This window comes from Melospiza georgiana, chromosome 5 (genome assembly GCF_028018845.1).
Source record: "Melospiza georgiana isolate bMelGeo1 chromosome 5, bMelGeo1.pri, whole genome shotgun sequence".
In the NCBI taxonomy this organism is placed as follows: Eukaryota; Metazoa; Chordata; class Aves; order Passeriformes; family Passerellidae; genus Melospiza; species Melospiza georgiana.
The window spans coordinates 50,953,231-50,975,817 of record NC_080434.1 but is presented as its reverse complement, the minus strand read 5'-3'; the positions used below and the strand labels follow the sequence as shown (position 1 = coordinate 50,975,817).

At 40.9% G+C, this 22,587-nt stretch overlaps 1 protein-coding gene across 5 annotated transcripts in view; it reads right to left on the bottom strand.

The window, feature by feature from the left end:
• The window catches only part of APBB2 (amyloid beta precursor protein binding family B member 2), a 163,704-nt gene that overhangs the window by 68,186 nt on the left and 72,931 nt on the right, over positions 1-22,587 (bottom strand). For all 5 annotated transcript variants that reach the window (XM_058023907.1, XM_058023908.1, XM_058023910.1 and 2 more), the window contains one exon: positions 19,848-20,648. In XM_058023907.1, the coding sequence (XP_057879890.1) occupies positions 19,848-20,648 (801 nt within the window). The remainder of the gene's footprint in view (positions 1-19,847; positions 20,649-22,587) is intronic.

Genomic DNA, 22,587 nt, shown 5'->3' with positions numbered 1-22,587 from the left:
CCACCCCCTACACACACTGAGGATCAAGTCAGGCACTGAAGGGAGAAGGAGACTTTGCATTAATGACTGAGGGCAAGTGAAATTCCAGGAGCACTCTCCACTCAGTAGCACAACAGAAAGAACAGAGGTCAAGTATGTTTTTATCCCATCTGTTTCTTGCAGTGGGTTCCATGTGCAAGTTTAAATTGTTTGGTTTTAATGAAAAGAAGTCTCCAAAGATAACTTCTCACTTTTTATGCACTACAGCAAAATCAACAGCTTCACCTTCTCAGATGATTCACACCAATGGTGGCCAGCAGGCAGCCTCACCTAAGCACCACTGCAAGAAGCACGAATGCCATCTCAGCAACAAATGCAGCACAAACACAAGTCAACAGGTCAAATAACCATGAATCAGACGTGTCTGCCTCATCTGGGGAACGTTGCTCAATGAGGAACGATAAGCGGCCGGAAGGGCAGTCATTTGTCACATCCCTGCTCACAGCAGGTAACTGGTTGTCATGGCAACCCTGTCATCCTCCTTGCCGAATTGCTAACCAGCCACCAGTCACGTGCACTTGGGGAGAGGAAGATTCTCTAACACTTTCCAGGAAAACATGCTGAAACGTGGGATCTGCAGGCATACATGTAACCAAACTCTATCTGTGCCAAAATGATTTGCTGTTTTGATGAACTGTAAAATCAGCCATAATCAGAAAAGACTGACTTTGTAAAAATCCTAAGGACATTCGGGATGAATTGCCAGTACTATTCTTCATGAGATGCAATCTTTGTTTGGCTGTATAAACAAGATACTACAAGCAGAAGCATTCAAGCAGAGATGACTAATCTAAAGGAAAGGAGAAGAAAGCAGATTTATCAACATTCAGGAAAAAAATCCAGAGACCACAACTAAACCCACTTGTTTTGCTGTCTTGGCTTATTTTCCCTTTCAATGACCAGAGCCCAACCTGCTGATATAAGGACCACAATACTAGCACAACTACCAAAGAAAACAAGGGCAAGTGACTTCAGCAGAGGGGCTCTGAAGAACTGTTGATAACAGCCATGGATGAGGGTGATGGATGACACTAGCTGTCCTGCTTAAATGGGAGAATTTTGGGGCTCTCCAACTTGTCTGCTCAGGGGCAGTACAGTCTGAGGGGCAGAGGTGAAGCTGTGAGAAGCCAGCACCACAGCTGGTGTTTACAGGAGTTGATATGAACAGCAGCAGCAGCAGGAAAAAGTACTGCAGTAAGCCTGTGAGGCAAGGTCTATATGCTCCTTCCTGGAAAATGGGCAAAAAATAGGTAAACACAAGAGGACTAACCTGTTCACCAACCAAAAACATCAACAAAACAAGCAGAGTCTGGTAAAGTAAGGAAGGAAGACTTGGAGGTGACCTGAATTGCTGTGTCAAGGGCACTTTTGTGGCAACAGATGGACCAGGAAGAAGTCAGCCTCTGTCCCAGCTGGAGGAGGGTGGCTGCTGAGCCAGGTGAAGCAGTGGTGAAAACATTAAACTATAGACATGTAGAATCAGAAATTATAGACATGTAGGAAGGATCATGTCAGCTTGAGCAAAAGCTGATGAATTGCTACCTGAAAAGTGCTGTACTGGAGACACATCCTACAGCTCTTCCACAAAATTACTGTGTGACAAGAGATCAATCTCTTTATTAGGGTGCTGATGGACATTAGGAGAGCTAGGCAACTAAGATCTACTGGGTCTGGATGGAATTGGTCTCATTTTTTTCTTAGCAGCCTGTAACGTACTGCACATTTTATTTGTAACCAAAACAAGTGCTGGAAACACCCAGCGGTTCAGTGGATGCTAAGCAGTGCTTGCATAGGCCCGAGATATCTCTGTTCTTAGCCTCAAGCACACAGGCTAGGCATTGGCCTGCTAGTGCTAGTGTTTGCATCACTTTTTATAGATGATTATTTATTTCTTCACTTACTAAGCTTTCTTTACCATGAGTCATGACTTCTTCTCATTTTTGCTCTTCCAGTTCTCTTCCCCATCTCACTGGTGGAAGGAAACAAGCCACAACAGAATTCAAAGCATATTGGCAAACCTAAGATCCAGAAAAAAATAAGCACGTACCATCTGGGGTGGAATAAAAGAGTCCCAAACAAGTGAGGGCAGCATATAAATGAATGCCCTTTCCACTAACTTGGTGCTTAAATGAGACAGTGGCTGAACAAAGTGCACCAATACCTTAGAAGATTTCTACCAACTAATTTTCAAAGCAGTCAGAATAATTTGCTACTGTTCTAGTGAGTGATCTGCTGCTTATAAATACCTTTTGCGTATCACAGAATTACAGAATGGTTGGGGTTGAAAGAGACTTCTGGGGATCATCTTGTCCAATCCCCCTGCTAAAGCAGGTACACCCAGAGCAGGTCACACAGGATTGCATCCAGGTGGGTTTAGAATATCTCCAGAGAAGCAGACTCCACAATCTCTCTGGGCAGCCTGTTCAGTGCTCTCCCCCTCACAGTAAGGAATACAACCAGTATAACTGAGTTTCTAGCTGATTTGAAATACTTGTTCTCTATTCCTTCCACTAGATGGCAAAAGCTTTTCCTTTAAGAGTAGTCCAAAACACAGCAGACTGTATACCTCTAAATTGGTCTACATCCACTGTGATCATGCATTGTGTGATTGTGACCCAAAGGGCCTCCTCACTTCAAAGGACTGTGAGCAGCAAATAGTTCATCAAGAGCTATTCAAGAGTCTTTTCATTACCATTATTAGCAAATTACTAAAAACGGTATTGCAAGTCAATTTTCAGGGCTAAACCAGCCCAGCAGCAATCTGCATCTGCTTTTCTGATTTTTTTTTTTTTTTTTTTTTTTTTTTGCATAGTATCTCTTCTTCCTGTGCTTTTCCCCATACAGAGCAGAACTGCAGCGTATGATCTCATGTTCTGGGTTCATTTACTACTTCATCTTGTTTTAGAAGCAGGGTTTTGTTTGGTCTAAAGAGGAAGAATCAAATGACCACCCCACCCAAGGGACTGCTGGACTGACAGAGCAAAGCCTGTGCACAAACTGTCCCACTAACCAGCAGGCACCTGCACTGCACACCAAGGGAGGGCAACGTGCACGCATGGAGTCCAGCCTTCCATCCCTTCAAATTTATCTGTCACAACAGCAGCAGCCAAGCATTTGGCAGAAAAACTGGGAAAATCACACTGGTAGCAGCTCTGGATTTGTGTATTTCTCCCTTAAAATAAAGAGTCTGATTCTCCTCTCTTCTCAAAGTGAACTGGTATGCTAGTGTCAAACCACCCACAGACAAACCAATAATTCTGGGCAATGAACAAACATAGTCAGGAATTTTCACCCAAAACAGAAAGGTTCAGTCTATAACTGACACAAAAGATACTCAAGTTAAGCACAGATGTCCTTCTGACTTCAAGACACAGGATGCCTGCAGAGCAGAAGGGGATGGTGTGCCAGGGTCTGGCATATGGCAGTGGGGTCACCTCAACAGCTTCACTCTCCACAAAGGAACTCCTGCACCACAGTGCTTTACTTACAACTAACACTCTTGTTTTGCAGGCTTCAAATGGATTTCAGTATCTCCCAGCCTGTAACTCTCCATTTTACTGAAAGGCTGAAGACACAAGTGGCTCCATCTCCTTTACAGTTTCTGCTAGTAGCTAGTGCTTCTTACCTGGATACAAGCCATGAAAGACAGAGGAACAGATCTGAATCCCTCCAATACACCTGCCATTAGTCCCTGGTACAAAGAATGGTACAAGGTTGGACTCCACACTTTTAATCCTATTTGTCTGAACTGAGGAATAGCTTTCTGTCCTCTCTATTGTATTTCTATCGTATCCTCAATAGTTTAAATTGAGGATTGGCAATGTGAGTGAGTGCCACTAGAATCTGAATGACACAAGCAGTAAGAGAGAGTATGGAAGAAAGAATCTGACTAGCAGTCACCATTTTGTTTGTCTGTTTTAGAAAAGAAACTGCATAAAAATATTTGCATTATAAGCCAGGTACTGGGCAAAGGTAATTTTCTCCATCTAAAATATAATGACGCCTACTGACTTCAGGAGTCAATGGAGAGAAAGGACTGCACTTCTTTGGAGAATATCCTGCATAAATATATTGATATACTCAGACATTTTAGGGATGTGCTCATTAGTGGTTTTGTGCATATGAATGGCTAATTAAAAGCAAGTGAAGTTGCCCAGTGGCACAGAAATACAATTCAGCTGGTGGCTTGACTAAATCTACCTTTCCTTGACAGCTTCATTTAGAGCACTGTGCAAATACATTAGAAAAACCTTCTTCTGAATCTAATGATTCAGTGAAAACAGAACATAAAACTGAATTACAATGGATCTACTGTGTGAAATTAGATGTTTTACTTCACAAAAAAAAGCTAATTTTGCGAGAACAGTAATTTCCCCTCTCATATCCAAGCTCTGCTTATCCTTCAGCTCACACACTGCAGCAGAGGCTCTAGGATGCCATGAAAATGACTGCTTTATCCTCACACCAACCTTGTGAGGCAGGAGAGTGCAAGTCCTGTTTTAAACAAAGTCAGGGGGATGTAGGAGAGGTCTGAGATGCACTAAATAACTCCCTGGAGTCATGGCCAGCCTCCAGGTCTGTGCAGGCTCCCTACACCAAGCCCCAGCCAAACACACACAGTGCACAGAGATCAGCCACTGTGCTCCGGTGTGACTACACATCAGAATCCCCTTCCATCCCCATCCTGCAGCATGGGCTGCTCCTTCTACTGTGGCAAAACTTGGTCTATTTAGTACTATCAGTAAAAGCTGGAATGAGATTTCCAACAATCTATACAATGGATTCATTTGCCACTTTAAATCTGTAGTGAAACGTGCATTAGAGAGCAAACAGAAGGCTCCTGGTTTTTTCCAACATAGAAGTCAAATACCTAATATTTCTCCATCTGCAAATTAATTTCATGTTGCTACAGTACGGAAGGGATGGGAAAATTTATTATGGTGAAAATCCACTTAGAGACGCATAAGCATGAAGTTGTGCACAAGCCTAGGAAGCAGCACATTGGCCCCATGGCCTGCCTGCAGTCAGAGACACTGAGGGGGAGGTCTGGGCACCTTGGGCAGCTCCAGCCCATGCTGAGGGCTTGTAACACAGTGAACTCAAGCTTCACCTCCCAGCCTCAAACTTGCAGACTTTTTATAAAAAAGAAAGCCAACAACCAAACAACTTCAACCTTTTCAAAGCAATTTTGCTTCAGCTGAACTAAGTATTTTCCTGCACAGTGCACACAGCCATCCACGAAGTGGAATGTATGGCATCTACAGGAGGAAGGCTTCACAAATGGGGGCTTCTGACAGCAGATGGAAGCTCCAGAGGAGCTGGTTAGGTTTCACCTGCTGTGGGAGAGGGAAGCGTGCTGAGAGCACACAGGGGCCTCTCAGCCCTGCAGTTTATTCTAGTATTTCACATCACTACATTGGTATATCAATTTTCTATTAAATCTAGTCATACTGCCCAAATACCTTCTGGTATTAAGAAATCTCAAAGATGTTAATCATCTTTGAAAGCATCCATCCAGGATTAGAAATACTAGCATTTTCATTTTTATATTTGCTTCACAGGACTCCAGCACTAAAATTCTGTTTTTTCCACTGAGTGGATTCATATATGTAATTGAAGCTAGACTTAAAAATCTACATTCGAGGAGATACAAATGGTGTCTCTGACAAACACACTAGCAAGAATTAGAAGAAAATTCAGAAAAAAATAACTGTGGCCTAAATCACCCTGGGAAGTCTATGTTAGCAAACAGTAGCCAGGAACAAACCCAACACACAACTAGAGTCCTATGCCAGACAGCATTTGAAAGAGAAAAATGAATGGATTAATTTTAAAATTCCACAGAACCACAACACAATTTCACTTGCAATTAGTCCCACCTTCCATTTAAAGCCTACAAGCAAAATGGATGCTTTGAAAACAAGGATAAAGTTCCCTTAAAAATGCATATGCCCAGAGCACAACTCGAGAAGTTCTTTTTATTGCGAACCCTGGGACAGAATACCCCTAAACACAAACACCTGCTTGGTAAGAAGAAAAATATGCCAAAGCACAGGAAAACAACAGACCAAATCTGCAGTGCATGATAAACTGAGCTCTTTAAGCACTGTGGAGAAAACCTTCTGGTGTTACAAAAATCTCAAAGAAGTTTGTTATCAGATATGTGCATGTGACTGGCTAATTAAAAGCAAGTGAAGCTGCCCAATGGCACAGACATACAATTCAAGCTGTATGTGATTGTCATCACATGTTTCACAAACAGTAAAACAAGAGATGCACAAGCGACAGAACGATCCTCTCCCCCAGGTGAAAACAGTAGCTAATCTTTGGTGGAAATCTTTTAATTTGTGGACGTGCCAGAGGACTACAGGCGGTTTTGGAAAGCTGGAAAACCAGTTATGTAGGATGAGAAGAGTACCCTTTCTGGATTTCTAATCACCTTTGTTGCTGAGCAAAAACAAAAGAGTGCAGATAAATCCTACAGGATTAAGATACACACAGCTTCAAGAGCTGTTTTTCAATGCACAACCTTCACCTTCTCATTTTCTTCAATGGACAAAGACACCCACGTCCTCTTTTTTATCAATTTCTTACAAGTTCCTTTAATGTTACTCTTCTGCTACTACAAATCCGCATATACAACAGCAGACAATTAATTATCTTTTGTCATTCTGGAAGGATCAAGGTCACAAAGGTTTTTGAAGGCAGCATTTTAGTACTCATTGGCAGTTGAAAAAATTACACTTTAGGAACCAAGATCAAGATAAAAGTCTTCATATATACAGTTTTAATGTAGGATTGAACTATCACACGACTAGTGCATGCACTTCATGTGCCCTACTATAAAAACGGAGGCAGCAGAATTAGAGAAGACAGACAGATAAAAATCTCTCTGCAGCAAGAGACACTGAGTAAAGTAGGGCTCTCCAGCTTGGAGAATAAATGGCAGGGAGGAGGGGAGGATGCCAGAAAAATCTGTAAAATCATGAATGGTGGGAAGAAGGCAAGGATGGAAAGGAAATCATCATTCACTGTTATTTACTGCTTCCTAAAACAGAAAAGCAAGAGGCATCTAATGAAATTATTGGAGGGCGATTTTATAATAAAAGGAAATACTTTTTCATACAACACATAATTTGATTATGGAGCCCACGGTTACAGGATGTTGTGGATGCCAGAAATACAAATGAGAAAAAAATGATTAAACAAACTCATGTTACAAGTCTATCAAGGGCAATTAAAGAAGACAACATGAATGACATATTAAACTATCAATTACTGCAAGTGAAAAAGATATAATAGGGGGAGGACCATGTTTTTGTTTTAGTGAAGCCATAAGTTTTTGCCACTGACCCCTGTCAGAGAAGCAACCCATAAAGAACTCCATGATCCTAAGCTCTGCTATATGAGGTCATTTGGTTATGTACAACATGGAACTGTAACCACTGTAACTCTTGTAAAAGCCCTGCCTTCCATTTACTGTATTACATATATATTTATATGTAATATATTTACTATATTTACATTGGAAATAGTGGAACTAACAACATTATTAAAGGACTTTGATAAAAGTTACCACAGCAGTTATACTGGACCAGATTAAAAAGCCTCATCTGATGTGAGAATTCCCAAACCATTATATCCAAGCTTCCTCTAAGGGATTTATATATAAATATAGATTTATATTCCTAGAAGGAAAGTACACAATAAATTTATTTTCATAAATACAAAGGTACTTTCCTACCCTGAGATACAGAATAATCTCATATGACAATAGAAATGCAGGAGTTATGGGACTGAATATTAATATCTTTCCACACTTGTCCCCTTCCAACTTATAGTAACATGCATCCAAAAGGAAGATTTTACTACTTGTATAGCAAATTATGCATCACCATTTAACAAATATAAATTTACTTAGAGGCAAATAGAACAGTTGGTCTTAAATATCTGTATGAATAAGGAAAGGGGAACATAGCTGAACTACTGAGGAGCAGTTAAGCAACAGCAGATCTGTCTGGTGATCAGTGCAGAGACACTGCTGGGGAGAGGTAATTAGCATTGCTTACACTACATGCTCTTACACATGACAATTACTACAGTTCAAAAAAGCTCTTCTGTCAGTCAGGGTTTGCAGTCTCGCTGTCCTGATATTATTTGCATTCCAAAAAATTTCAGAAGTAGAAAGGGGAGATGACAGCAACAAACTGTAAGCAAGATGCTGGCCAGAAATTCAGTTTATGCACCAATAACAAATTCTCACTGAATCCTGCCACCTGAAAATAGAATCAGCTCAGATAAAAGTGTGGCCAGGCAAACACACAATCCTGATATAGCATCTGTAAAACAGTAAACCAAAAGTCAAAATAACCCAATCTGATGGCCTTTACACTGACCTTTTTGCAGTAATGTTACCAGAAGGAAAAAACAGTTTTCTCTCTCTTTTAAACTTTGATCACCACCTTACCCCTCAGCAAGTCATAAAAACACATCCCACCAAAAGAGCTTTAGTGTTTTAGCAAATGAGGTAGTTGATTTGCTCATTACTGCAGAATTCAAGCTGCAAGGTTCCTTTCAAAAAGTTTACTTTTAAAACACTGAAGAAATGAAATACTACTCTTGTGAACTTACACTTGTTTTCAGCATTTTTGACAGAAATTTTTATGACTTTGTGTCTTGTGATACCTGGAACTTTTAAACTCAATAACTCTTGGAATCAATGGGAAAATTGCAGCTTGTCCACTTAACAAAAAACCCAAATCAACAAATATTCAAAAAACCCCTCATTACAACCCACAGAATCACCCAAGTTTCCAAAAAAGGTAAAAGCTGAAGAAACAAAATTAAAATAAAGGCATAACCCAAAAAATATAAACAATGACCTGAAATTTATTCTTGCTTTTGAATACACATTGTTTTTAAACCCCCATTTGGGGACCAGGTGTATTAGTTCCAAGAAGAATTTGTTTTCAATTGGTTTACTGGCATAGATTGAAGAAGTTATTCATCTTTACTTTAGTCTTTATAAATGCATCACATTTATAAGTATTCCTGTGCAATGAATATGAGGATGCAAAATTAAATGTATTACTAATAAAGGAGCAACATGTGAAACCTCCCTCCCCTCCCTTCTACTTCCAACGCTGGATCTGTCCATTTGCCCTGGCTGCAGATGGGGTGCTTTGCAGAGGAAAACAAAAGAGGTCTCTATGCAAATACTAGATTTATTCCTCCACCCACAATAAAGTTTCAGCTGTACACTTGAATACTTAAAATACAACAGGTAATTATTATTACAGTATTTTTAAGTGTGGTCTGCAGGGAGTGCGACTTTTAAATCAGCACATTTTGCCTGTGTTTTTGTTTAAATACTGTCCGACAGTTTTGCACCGATGTCAACAAAATTTGGAAATAGTGAACCACAAACATTGGTTGAACACGTAGATAAAACCTCCACTTCTGGCAGAGAGAAAATCCACCCTTCTGCATCATTCCTGGAAAACCAACTGAGCAGAGTCACTACTCAGTTGGTTTTATCTTGGAACAGCTGAAGCTTGTCCCAGGTTAACAACAGGCTCCCTCAAGCCAGAGAGACCTGTCCACAAAAAAGGTGATTTCCTCTGGGAAATGTTGAGAACACTGGACCATGCCCCACTATTTTCTGGACCAGCTTTTTGATACTTAAAGTGAATGTGACCAGAAGCCATTGGGAGGAACAGAGAATGGGGAAACTTCCACTGTCACCCTGTTCCTGAGGCAGCTTCTTTAAGCTGCATTTTCCCTGTGAAGTAATTGTAGTATTAAAAAAATCTTAGGTAATAGGAGCTTGGTATATTCAAGGTACCAGAATCTGGAGTACAGTTCTGAAAGAGAGAATTCACCTGTGACATGAAATCAAGAGAACAACAGAAAACAAATTTTCTGTTAATGATCATCCATTAATTTTGATGTTGCATAAAAGTCTTATTTCCTGCACTAAACCTGAATAGGCAATATAATTTTACAAAGCGTAACACACCCATTTTGGCAGGAAAAAACCAATCATGTAAGAAAAATGAAATAAACTTCCTCTTCCATGCCAGTGGAAGCTTAGCCCTGAAATCCCTGTTGTTCTGACGTCATCTTCCTACTTTTCAGATATCTTTGTTACAAAAAGCATTGGTTATGTTTCAGCACAATTAACCAAAGGAAATTAAGCAGTCAGTAGACTACAAAGTTTCTTAGTTGATCCACTGACAGCTTCCATGGGCAAAAAAAGGGAAATGTATTGTTTTGCTTTAGTTAAGTACAAAAGAAAAACAAGGTAATTTTACACCAAATGTTATCTTGAAATTCTGCTAGAAATGGAGTGCGGCAAACAATGCTAGCTTACCCACAAAAAAAAAGTGAACTAAATTACAAATAATTTTACAAAAGCCAAACCAAACTATTTCTTATTATTAGTTTGTTTCTGTAAGGAGCAAATACAATTGTGCTGTTTAATTACAGTTCCCCTGTAATGAAGAGAAAAAGATGTGTAATGGTTTTGTGTGAGTCAGCTTTCTAATAAGACATCCTTTTTCTACCTCAACAAATTGATTTATTTAGAACTGTCAAGAAGGACCAAAAAAAAAAAAAAATCCAAGATATTACTCAACATTCTTTGACAGCTCCCAGTTCAATACTGGCTATAAACTGTCTCATCTTTCTAACTTCCAAACCCACATTCAGTATTGCAAAAGTTCCTTTACCTTGAACTTCAGGGAATGACTAGGGGTACCACTATTACACTGTTTAGAGATTTTTTTTTTCTTCCCTTTGACCACAAGAAAAATACAGGGGAAGAATTTGTCATGTGTAAAGGAGAAATCAGAAGTCTGGTTTTTAATGTATTTTAAATTTATGTAAAGATCTTCAAGCTCTATGGATCACAAGTATAAAACATCACTTGTCAATTCAATATTGAAATGAGCATTCAGGAAGATACTGCTGCAACCTAAACTGTCAGATACCAGCTGATCTTCTACTGAGCAGAATTTTTAATAACAGATAAAATAATAGTATTCAGCATCCAGGCCTAAGTGACATTGTTCACCCAGTGCTATGAAAAAGTAAAATAGAATTATTACTTACAGTTACTAGATGTTCCTGTATAGTTCAACATGTACTGATCTGTTACCAGCATCCTTTAAGTTTGCTATATACATCTCCCAACAGCTTCATATTCTCCTTCTGTGTAGCATCTCCAACTCAAATACAAGAAAACACACTGCTGTGTTTAAACAGACACTCACTTAATTAGTCGAAGGAGGAATGGTGCTTTGGATGGGAGGGAAGAGAAGCCACCCCCATTTAACTGCCACTAAATGTAACAGAGAAAACACCACATGTTGACCATATAAATAACTGCATTTTCTAAAAAGCCAAGACAAAATAAAAGAGAGGGCTATACATGGATTTCAGCAGTGTGTGCATATACTCCATCCTCCACTGAATTCATTCCAGCTTGCAAGACATTGATGTATTTTCTGACTGACTCTGCTTAGGAGACAAGCTTTTGAAACAGTACTTTCAGCCACAAGCTTTTAGATGACAATCAAATCAAGATTTAATCAGTTCAACTTTGAACCAGAACAGCCCCTCATCCTGCAGATCAGCCCCTGGAAATATATTTATGTTGATTTTTTTCTCTCCAGCTGCCAGTATAAACACAAAAAGTTTAAAAAAATGTAAAGCAAAGATCCTCTCTTCAAATACAAAATTCTTCTTAAGGCTGTAATCCTCTGACTTCCTGAAGGTGCACTGCAGGAATGGTAGAAATTGATTTAGTGAAAGGCTTCTATTAGTGAGAGCACTGTTCTCATTGCAAAGTCCCTCCCCTTGCTATAATCAATAATTTAAGCAAAGCCAAGAATCATGTCAGACAAAATGACCAGGATAACTTGACTGTCTCTTTCTTACAGAGTACAAGTAAAATTAAATTAAGGTCTGAATGGGAATGTACCCTAATTTAAAAATTAATTTGGCCAATTTGAGTTGTGTCTTTGGCTTTTATGCTGAATAGGGGAGGAGGGATGGGGTCCTTTGTTCCTTACTAAAAACTTCTCAGGTTCGGAGAAGTGCCCAAAATCCACTTCCAAGAAGAAAAAGCCATAACCTTTGATTTAGAGTATTTTTTCGGTTATGTGCAAGCAAAAAATGTGCTCTACAAAGTTAAAGCTTTGACTTGTGGATCATTACAGTGCTACTCCTCTCTCAGTGTCCTGCAATGTCTGAGTTAATAACTGATGCAGGGTTTAAAATTTAAACTGAGCTCTGCAGAATCTCAATTCAAAAGCAATTAAAAACATGAAAAATGCATTTAGTTACACTGTGTTATTGTTCAGGATGAAGTAGTTTTATTAAGGAACAGTTTCATTGAAGAATTCTGAGAATGATTTTCAAGCTAAAGCCTTGAAGTAGTCTTAGTACATAATAAATAATTCCCATGTATCAAATTATATACATATAAAATAATCAATATAATAAATAGCAGTTAAAAAACAATCCCTATGATACATCACCATACAAAAACGGATTAAAATGCCTCAGAGATACTATAAGCAGGAAGCACAAATATATGTTTTATATTTGGTGTTGTCCTCTCCCTCTCTCCCCAGTGATTTCTCATCACCAAAGATCACGGACAAACCTACATTGCAAGTTGAAGGGCACTCACTGCTGGGGTTTACCAAACCAGATCCAGACACTGCAAGGAGCCCAGTTAATGTCATTATCTTGAGTTCTGCGGCATCCAGATATTGGACATTTAGGGCCTAATCCTGAATACCCAGGGGCTCTCAGAATGAAGCAATCGAGTCTCAACAGCAAATTCCTGTGCTTTCATGGGCTTGCTTAAAAAGGCTTCATGTCCCTTCAGGCAGGGATCAGACATCACTCTCGAGCGAGGACTGAGTTCAGAGCAAGGTCTCTGCAGCATGCCAGGTCACATCACACAACACCTCTTCTGGCCCATGGAGATGCTCAGTACTGCTCTGATCTACCCACCTTCGCCTGATGCAAAAGCAACAAACCCAAGGCTGCCTGCAGCACCATCTATCCCATGTCTTGGTGGCACATGCTATAGGTTTCTGTTTATCCAGAAACTTCTATATGTGCAACACCATAACTTTGAACAGCACCATGGTGACTCAAGAGACCCACAATCCTACTTCAGCCAATCCCACCTTGCTAATTAAAGCTGAATTCAACTTCAGTCAGCTAACTCTTGACTTATGTGAGAATTCAGCACACAAGGAACCAGTGCACTGAGAGACTGGGATATAAAGGAGCCACTAATTTGGGGAGATTTTAAGAAATACCTTCAGATGCAAATGCATCAGGTCAGGAACTTGAGGAGGATTTCAGTCTATGTTCCTGTACAGACATCTCCTTCCACAGGGGCTTGAACTAGGATCTGACTTTCTCTTGGCAGTACTTCAGTATTAAATAACTCAGAGCTCCCCATTTTTTGTGTTAAGTTTTCAAAACTTCTGTGAAATAACACCCCAGCACAGACAAAATCCCCAATACTCATTTTTGCTGCCAAATTGAGTGCATGTGATTTACTGTCATGGCCTTTGTGCTAGTCTTGCTTGCCTAACCTATGGTCTACAAACACCCCTGCTTGCTTCCAGCTCTCCTGCAGCTGGCGCCAAGTCCTTATTTATCTCCACAGCTGCATATTATTTACTCTCCTTTTGCTTCCCCCTCCAATGCATCCGTCCTCCAGGTCATGTTCCCATCTTCCATCCTCTCCTCCCCACTTCACAACCTACGTGTGCCCCATCAGCTTTCTCCTCTGAGAGCAGTAGGGAGAGCAGCTCAGCACTGCTGGGCTGACACTGGGACCACAGCAGGCGCTCATAGGAACAACCACAGGGGCCAGGCTTTGCATTTCCCCTCTGCAGAGTGCAAAGAGGCAGGAATCTCTTCAGAACAGGGAACCCCCAAGGTGTGCTGGCCATCCCCAGCTTGTACACCTGGTGAATCACTGCTACCCCAGCAACTGCAAGGTCCTCAGAGAGCTCCATGGCCACTGCAAAGACTGGAGACTCATTCTGCTGAGTGGCAGCCCCATTCCTCTACCACACCTCCTGCAGCTGGCATACAGGAGCCTGGAATATAACAAACAAGCGCCCAAACAGGCTGCAAAGAGCTTCAGAGCACACAGACCCCACCTAGAAGAATATAACCTTGTTCTCAGCTTGCCTTAACAAACAGAGGCCTGCACATAAAGCCTCCTCCCAAAGGTAATACTGTTTCTTCCTTCCCTTCCCCAGAGATATCTGTACCCATTTCACAGCATCAATCAGGTGGATTGAAGTTGGCCTGACTTGTATGCAGCATTCAGAAGTGCTGAGGCAGAGGTTTACTGGATCGATTTTGGCCATAATTTTTTATTACTTGAACAGCTTTATGAACTGGAAAGTTTTTTTTTTTAAAGGAGAGGTGGTTAGTTTGGTATCAGCTTATTGTGGCTTTTCTTCTGTGCCACCTCCTGCATTATCATCCCTCAGAAATCAGGATCCTGACTTTTCCCCATTACCTTCTGTTTTTTCTTCTGTGATTTGTTTTTCCTTTCCTCTTTGCTTGGTCCTTGTGTCTGACAATCCTAGGCATAGAAGAGTTTTTCCAGCAAGATACATTTAACCTCAGAGAGGACATGCAGCATCCAGAACAACACACTTCTACCCCTAAACTAGAGAAGCTTGGAAAGTTTCCAAAAATAGTTTGTCAAGTTAAGTACCTGACATGATTAAGTTATTTACCACTTCTGAAACTTGAATCTGCCCTACAGATGCTCAGAAGAGTTTTCCACTTGGCTACAGCACACAAAAAGCATGTCCTAATATCTCTTAACATCACACACTCATGCAAAGTGCATTGTGGAGTTAAGGGAAATGTGCAGTGCTCTGGGCATCTTGTGAACCACTCAGGCAGTAGCATGAGGCTGGCATTTACTTCTCTGTGTTGTCTTGGCACCACCTCTACTCCCCATTGCCACCTTTTGCTTTCCCATGCAGGTATTCCACATGTTCCAGGCACAGGCCCTGCAGGCATTTGTTTATCCCACAACTACACATTTTACTGAATAGAAAAATATTCATTTTTAACACTCTCAAAATCATAGTACTGCACTTATACAAAGCAGGACTATGATATTTTCTGGATTAGGAATTATGTGCTTTACTAGCATGGGAAGTGTCCTTGAAAAGACAAACACCAAACAAGAAATGAAATATCAAAGGCAAAACAACCCAGTTATGAGACTCCATCAAGTGGCCAGAAGTTCAGCTGGAGTAAGGTCAAAATCAATGAAGCTGTGCCAGTCAGGCCTGGGCTACATCTGACACTGCCTGTAGCCAAAGGACAGAGCTAGCCACAGCAATGCTTTAGTAATCAAAGCACAGCCACCACAAGGCAACTGTCTTCAAACTCAATCTCCCCCAGCCCCAGGGCACCCAGGGAGAGATGTCACACTAGGAGAGAGCTGTTTTTACAGAGAATATGACAAACCATCCCAGACCCTTTTGGAGCAATACAGCAGAAATCAAACAGAGAGCTATTTTTAAAACAAAAAACACAGTAAATTAACAAATTTCATTTCTGCACTATAGGGCAGGTGTTTCAAAATCTATTCAGCTGGTTAATTCATCTGTGAGTGTTATCTAATGTTCATCCTGCTCAGCCTGTGATTGCTTCTCCAAATGCAAGTCCTAGCTCTTGCCTCTTCTCTGCTGCCTGTCTTGGACACCACCAGACATCTCAAGGGACACCAGGTGGGCAGCTGAACCAAGTTCACTCTAGGGAGGAAACTGAATGGCTCCAATGATCTGAAAAATCATTATCTTTTTGGCAAACAGTTAAGTATGAAACTGTAACTGTAACACAGTCTGGAGAACCTCTTTTGTACTCCCAAATTTTGGTAATTGCAAACAGGGTTTGGAAGAGGATATTAATCACTGCTATATAAAGCATTTATTTGCCCATTGCTGAATTTAAGCATGTTAATTCACTTTTACATACCCATTTTTGTTATCTATCTCAAATAAATCTGTTGATTATTCCTCTTAATTGTGGGATCTGGGTGCTGATTGCCACTCTTAATTGTGGAATTTCAAATCAGAGCATTCAAACATCCAAGATAAGGATTTAGGTAGCTCCACTGAGAATCACAGAATAAAACCAACCTGACTGCCTAAACACAGCAAGCAGCCTCCCTGTGCAACTGATAGTGGCAATGTGTACTTGAGAGGATCATCTTTCAAGTTCAATTTATTATCAAGTTCAATTTCTTTTATAGCCTTCTACCAGTAGACCCTGAAACTGTGAACAGTGTATAACCATGGCTGCCCTTGAAGTTTTATTTCTTATAACTGACCCTAGAATCTTCTTATAGGGGTGGCTAAATAAGAGACAAACATGCAGTTAGTAACTTCACATGCAGAATGTGAGGAATACCTACACACACACACTGGGGATATAGAGCAACAGTCACCTTTCTTATTTCATAAGCAGTCAGCAAACAGCCTGAGACTATAAACCATGCACTATTCTTGAGACATGGTTATCAGTAACATGCAGAATTAAAAAATATAACAGCCCAATATTAAAAAGTTGCCAGTTTTTAGGAGATGCACAGCAGGTGTGAAGCAGAGACTCTTATTCCCAAAAATCTGAAAATTGTATAGGTGGTTCTCTGTCTAGTTTTATAGGACTTGCATGAATCCACAATGTAACTGAATGTATTTTTAGTACATAAATCCTTTTCCCCACTCAGGAACACAGAAAACATGTTCTGAGCAAGTAACAGAGCTATTGTCTGAATCAGATAGGTACTGCAAAGGAAGAGTCGTGCTTTTTAGGGGACATCATTTAATTTTAATTTGGTCAAAGATGCCAGTTAAAATCAGAGGCAGAACTGGCCACTGCTATAAATCTTTCTGACAAGCTCATGATTTCCTGTAATTTTTATTGTATTAGGACAGCCATTCTCCCCAGCCATGCTGCTCTTTCAGAGCACCAGCAGCACTCCTGATCCCCTTGGGCTGCTCTGCCAGTGGCCCTTTCTGCATGGGATGGAACTGGTTTATCAGGAACCAGCTGTTAGACTGCCCTCTGCTCAGAGACCAGCAGCAGACAGGCACTGGTATGTTGCAGTTGCACAGCAGCAGCAGCACTCCTGAAAAAGGACACTTGTGGTTTTAATACCCCTTTGATTTCAGCTAGGGAGAGATGAGACACCAAAGGCTGAGAGACCAGGGAGCCAGAGGAGGCTGCTGCCATGCACATCCTCACACAACCCCAAAGAGGGCAAGAGGGGCAGCTGGCATAGAGCAAGAAATATCTGTGGCTCTCTAGCACCATGTGTCCCACATCTCAGGGACTTTCCTAATTATGGGGCAATTCCCGGCTCTAGAAGGAGAGGAGTTTATTTAAATTAAAACAGAAAGCAAAAGCAAATTCCAATTTTCTTGTTGGTTTGGAGACAAAGAGAATTCTTTTTATTTCCTGAAGAATCTCCACTTCTAATTCATTAGAGATTATTACACAGAGCACTGCACTTTACTATGGCAGAATAACTTTCCATTGAAATTGTTTTTCAGGTGATACAAAGATTAAGAAATGTGCCTGCCTCCTAGGGAGCTTCTTAACAAAAAACAAACAAAACAAAAAGCAAGCCACAAAGAGAAAACATGACCCTCATTCTCTCCTAGGTTTGAGCTCTGGGGCATGTGCTTTGCTGCTGCTTGCACCACATACATTCAACCAATTAATACATACAAATTTTATCCAGGTGAAACTGATAAATACACAGAGAGGAAGAGAAAGAATAGGTAGATGTTGTAATAACACAAGATGTGTTTCCTTTAAAAGCCAGACTAAGGAAAGTTTCTTGAGAGAGAAGGAGGAAGCACTCCCCACGATGTGAATCCAGTTCTGGTCCATTTGCAGTATTAAAAGCACCTGGAGCTGGTGTGTGGTTATTCATAAGCCTCTCCAAATGACAGAGGATTCAGCTGGATAGACACAGCAGGTCCCAGGGGAGCTGCAGTGCCTGAGGCCAAGGGAGGCAGCTCTCCTTGTCTGGGGGACTGCCTGCAGTGCTGGGTGTCAATCAGCTCTGGTGGAGAGTCACTGCCTGTCTCTAGGAAGGCTGCCTGAAAACCCATTAGGGCTTGGCATGTGCTAAGATCTCAATGACATCCCACTGCTTTGCTGAATATAGGTTTTTTCCGCTTCTAAAATCCCCACAGACTCTTTTTCTTTTTTTTTTTAAGTACTAAATCTCAGAAAGAAGGTTAGATAGCTGAAAGCACTAATAAAATTATCTGAAAGTTGAGGTCTATGTAGATGCACATACAGCTAATTTCCCTGGACAAGGAAGAAGAGTTTCCTCCAGACACATTCCTTATACTGCACTGTGCTTGTGGTGTTCAGTGCCCATTATTAATGGATTCTATCATATCTGTTTATCAACATTAACATTTGTTTAAATAAATCTGGTTTTTTGTATCTTTAAATTGAGTTGTATTTATTTTTTACCTCATCACTCAGAGAGAAGGTCAAGGGTCCTGAAAACACCTTTTCATTAAACCACACGTAGAAGTGTCCTGCCCTGAGGAGACTTTAGGAGGATTTTATCTAAACAATTATGCATTCTGAGTGCAATCAATTAAGAATAAAGTGTTCAGGGTTTTTGAATTACACAACTCCAAAAGAAAACACATGAAAACAAAACAACAAAAATACTTCATAAAACAACATTCAGATTTCTAGGATTTAAATAATGAAATATTGTTAAGAGTGGGAAAAGCAAGACAAAACAATTCAGAAGCCCTAAAAGAAGCATATTGTTATTTCCAAGAGTGTCTTCTCAAGAAAGCCATATTTCTATCATATTTCTGCATAAACTGAAATGCTAAACACAATCTCTGCACTGAACATTATTAATTCCCCAGGTATCTGCTGGACTACATTCTTTTATGGATTAACTGCTCTCAATACTCCAGGATTTTTTCAATTCCCACAAGTCATATGACTAAAACTCTACTGCATATTTTTCCCCTAGATAAATGTCTTTCTTTCTTTCTTTCGGCCCTAACATTTACTATTGGAGCATAAATGCAAGGCTTGGGGAGCACTGAGCTGTGAAGACGCCACATGATGCTCTCCTCCTACCCCAGATGCAGTGGCAGTGAAGAGCCCTGTCCATGCCCAAAAACACAGCCCTCCAGGACAGACACCAGCAGGGCTCACTGCACAGCTCCTCAGCTGTGAGGGTTTCTCTTTGCCCATGCTGACACATAGGGAGGGAACATCATCAAATGACTGGGATGTAGTGGGCACACTTACAAAGCTGTGCATTACAAAAGTAAAAATCTTCACTGAACCTAGAAACCATCATTCAGAAAAGCTTTTTTGTTGTGTGTAGGTAGCTATCAGTAGTTCAGCATCTCCTGATAACCATGTTCTTCTCACAACGTGCACCCACTGATTATTGAAGAGCAATTATTTATAAAGTAGCCAGAGGTGCAGTCAGCATATTTCTAGGACCCTGTATAGGCCATCTGCTGGTGCCTACACAAAGCTGCCACAATCAGCCAGGAACCTTCCAAGCATTCCCTAGCAGACAAGCAGCTGTGTGCAAGGCCAGTGCTCGCATTTTGATACAATCCAGTTCCCCAGTGAAACTGCTAAACCACCTCTGTCCTTCCTGGCACCAGCTGAGGAAAGCTAAGCAATCCCTTTCTAAAACAAGGCTGTGAGGAGCCTTGGCTTCGTACCTGTTTCATCGGGTGAGCTCGGCGAGGCGCTGTCCTGGGACAGGGTAGTCCAGCTGGAGTCCTCATCACTTGGGGCCAGGTTTTGAATCCTGTGGAGGGCACAGTCTGTTTTGGCCCCAGTTTTTGGGTGATCCTTCTTTGTCTCAGGGCTTGATGACACCGTGGCAACCTGGCCATCCTCTGGGCTCGGCATCTTGTTCTGTTTCCTGGGCAGGACTTCCCCATTGACAATAACGGTAGAAGCCTGGCTGTTGCTTTGTGCAGACTTATCTTCCATGCCAACAAAACCCTGCTCTAGATCTCGAGCTGATGTCTCTAGATCTGCATAATAATTCAGGAAGCTCTTGGTCCTTCTTGGCTGCGAGGGTAATATTTCACAGCCAGAGGAATCCTGTGGGATCGGCTCATTGCCTTCAAACTTCTCAGAAGTTACCTTTACGCCTGCAGTGGTACCAAGGTTTTTGTTGGGATCCTGCTGTCCCTGCTCGGCAGCTTTCCTGAGCTGGTTTTCTCCGTTCTTCACCAGCTTTATATTGGCAGAGCCGTTCCCCAGCAGGGGCTGGACTGCTGGGTCAGAAAGCCCCATGGCTGTCTGAATGTTAGTCAGAGCGTACTTTTTCCTGCATTTGGGAGGGGTGCTGTTCTTGCTCTCCGTGTGCCTGATCTCTGCATTGAGGAGCTCGTTGTGGGAGGAGCGCAGGTTCAGCGTGTTGGGCGGCGTGGCGGGGCCGTTGCGGTTCACGGCGTCCGTGGTGCTGCCGCTCGCCATGAACACCGCCAGGGCATCCACGCCGGAATCGACTGCAAAGCAAAGGGAGCACCCGTGAGACACATGCACCGCATACACTCTGTGCTAGAGCTTCTGGTAAGGGCATGTGGCACTTTAGGCAATGGTTTTACAGGAGGAAAATTACCACAACCTATGTGGGTAAGAGAAGAGACAAAAGCTTAACTCATTCAATAAGGAAGAACAGAGTCAGAAAAAAATACAGAGAGATTATCAGGACACGAAGATGAGAAAAAGCAGAAAGCTTGGCCCCATACAAGAAAATTTTAGGGCAGGGTTTTCATTTCTAAATCTGTTGCAGGCAGGCTGTGGGACAGCAGGGGTGCCCTTTGCAAATGCCTGGGACTCTCACTATCATACCATAATCTTTCAGCATTTCACCTCTGTCTTAGAAGGAGAGAGAAGTAAGTCCTCAAGTGCTCATCACCAGGAAACAGAAATTTGAACTATTTGTAAGACTGCAGACAGATGCTGCTTCTTTTTCATTTTTATGTAGTGCTATTACTGCTAAACCTGACTGGTTGGTCAGCTGTTGACTCCTAACACTTGCATTTTCTCTGTCTTTCTTTCTTTCCCCTCCCTCCCTTGCCACCTTCCTTTTTTAATTTTTTTAGGGAAGGGAAGGAGAGGGTCAGGGAAGACAAGTGGATGACCACAAAGGTGTATTTGATTTTCAGGGGCAGGGAAAAAATCCCTTGACAAAATACCCTGCTGGAATTCAATCAACTTCAAACAAAAGGCTTGCTCCAGAGATGGTCTCCTATTTCTATAGCTCACAAAGTTCAATCTTAAGGATAAAACATACATCCTAACATACACTGTTAAATTCTTTTGTCTGCTTTTAAACAAGTTTCTGATCTTTCTTAGCCATTTGCACAGCTCATATTTTGAAAAAATATTAAGTTTATTGAGGGAACAGATTTTTAGATTATTAAAAATAATCGAAATATAGCTCTTTTAAAAAACTCATTTAAAAAACCCTGCAATTTGTACCTGTACTGTCTATTTATGGCTACCACTAATCTGCACAATACTCCATGAACACCTCAATTTACTGTAACAGTCTCTGTTGTTTTATACCTGGCAACTAAATTAGAGGCCAATTAATAAATCACTTCCATCTGCCACAACATGAAACACCCTTTCTGTTGTTCCTAATTCTCAGTTATCATTAACTGCTTATATTGCACATAAAAAGGTATCAGAGCTTATCCAGGAATGAAAAGCTGTAATTTGAGCTAGCCGATGACAGATCACTGCAACTGAGCTGTGCTGCATCTTGGTACATTTGATATATGACAGAACTGACTGCTGTACAGATTTACAAGAGATTAAATATATGGGTTTTAAAAGAAAATACAATACATAAACAGAGTGAAAAGGAGCACTTCCCATTGATACCTAAATGCAGGCACAGTTGCCAGTGCTCCCTCCTCTTTGATGTGCTGTCAAAGCTGCTCACTTGCAAACATGACTCTGGTTCATTTGAAACCAAGCAGATCAAGTAATAATACCCTTTGTTCCCTGAATCACCCATCCAGGTGTTGAAGAACAATTTCTAAAATTGTTAAAAACAGAATTTAAACTAAATTTTATAATTGTTCATATTTGCCAATTCCTCAAGCCCTGGTCAGTCAGTCCAAACCAACTGCAAATTCTTTAGAACATGGCTCACCCCATGGACATGCTGTGCCATTATCTTAGGCAATGGCTAACAAACATCCTGGATAAAAACTTAAGCCACAAGACACTTTAAAACTCAACTATTACAAAATTTAAAGGAACTTTATAAATTACTTCTCAAATAAACAGATCATATACACACACAGAGCTTCCTGGACCTTGTTCAAAACAAATCAGGTCTAATTGCATCTGATCAGATGTTACCAAAATGTTTTACGTGAAACAGCTTCTACAAATCAAATGGCTGCTTTGTACTCTCTTTCTGAATCA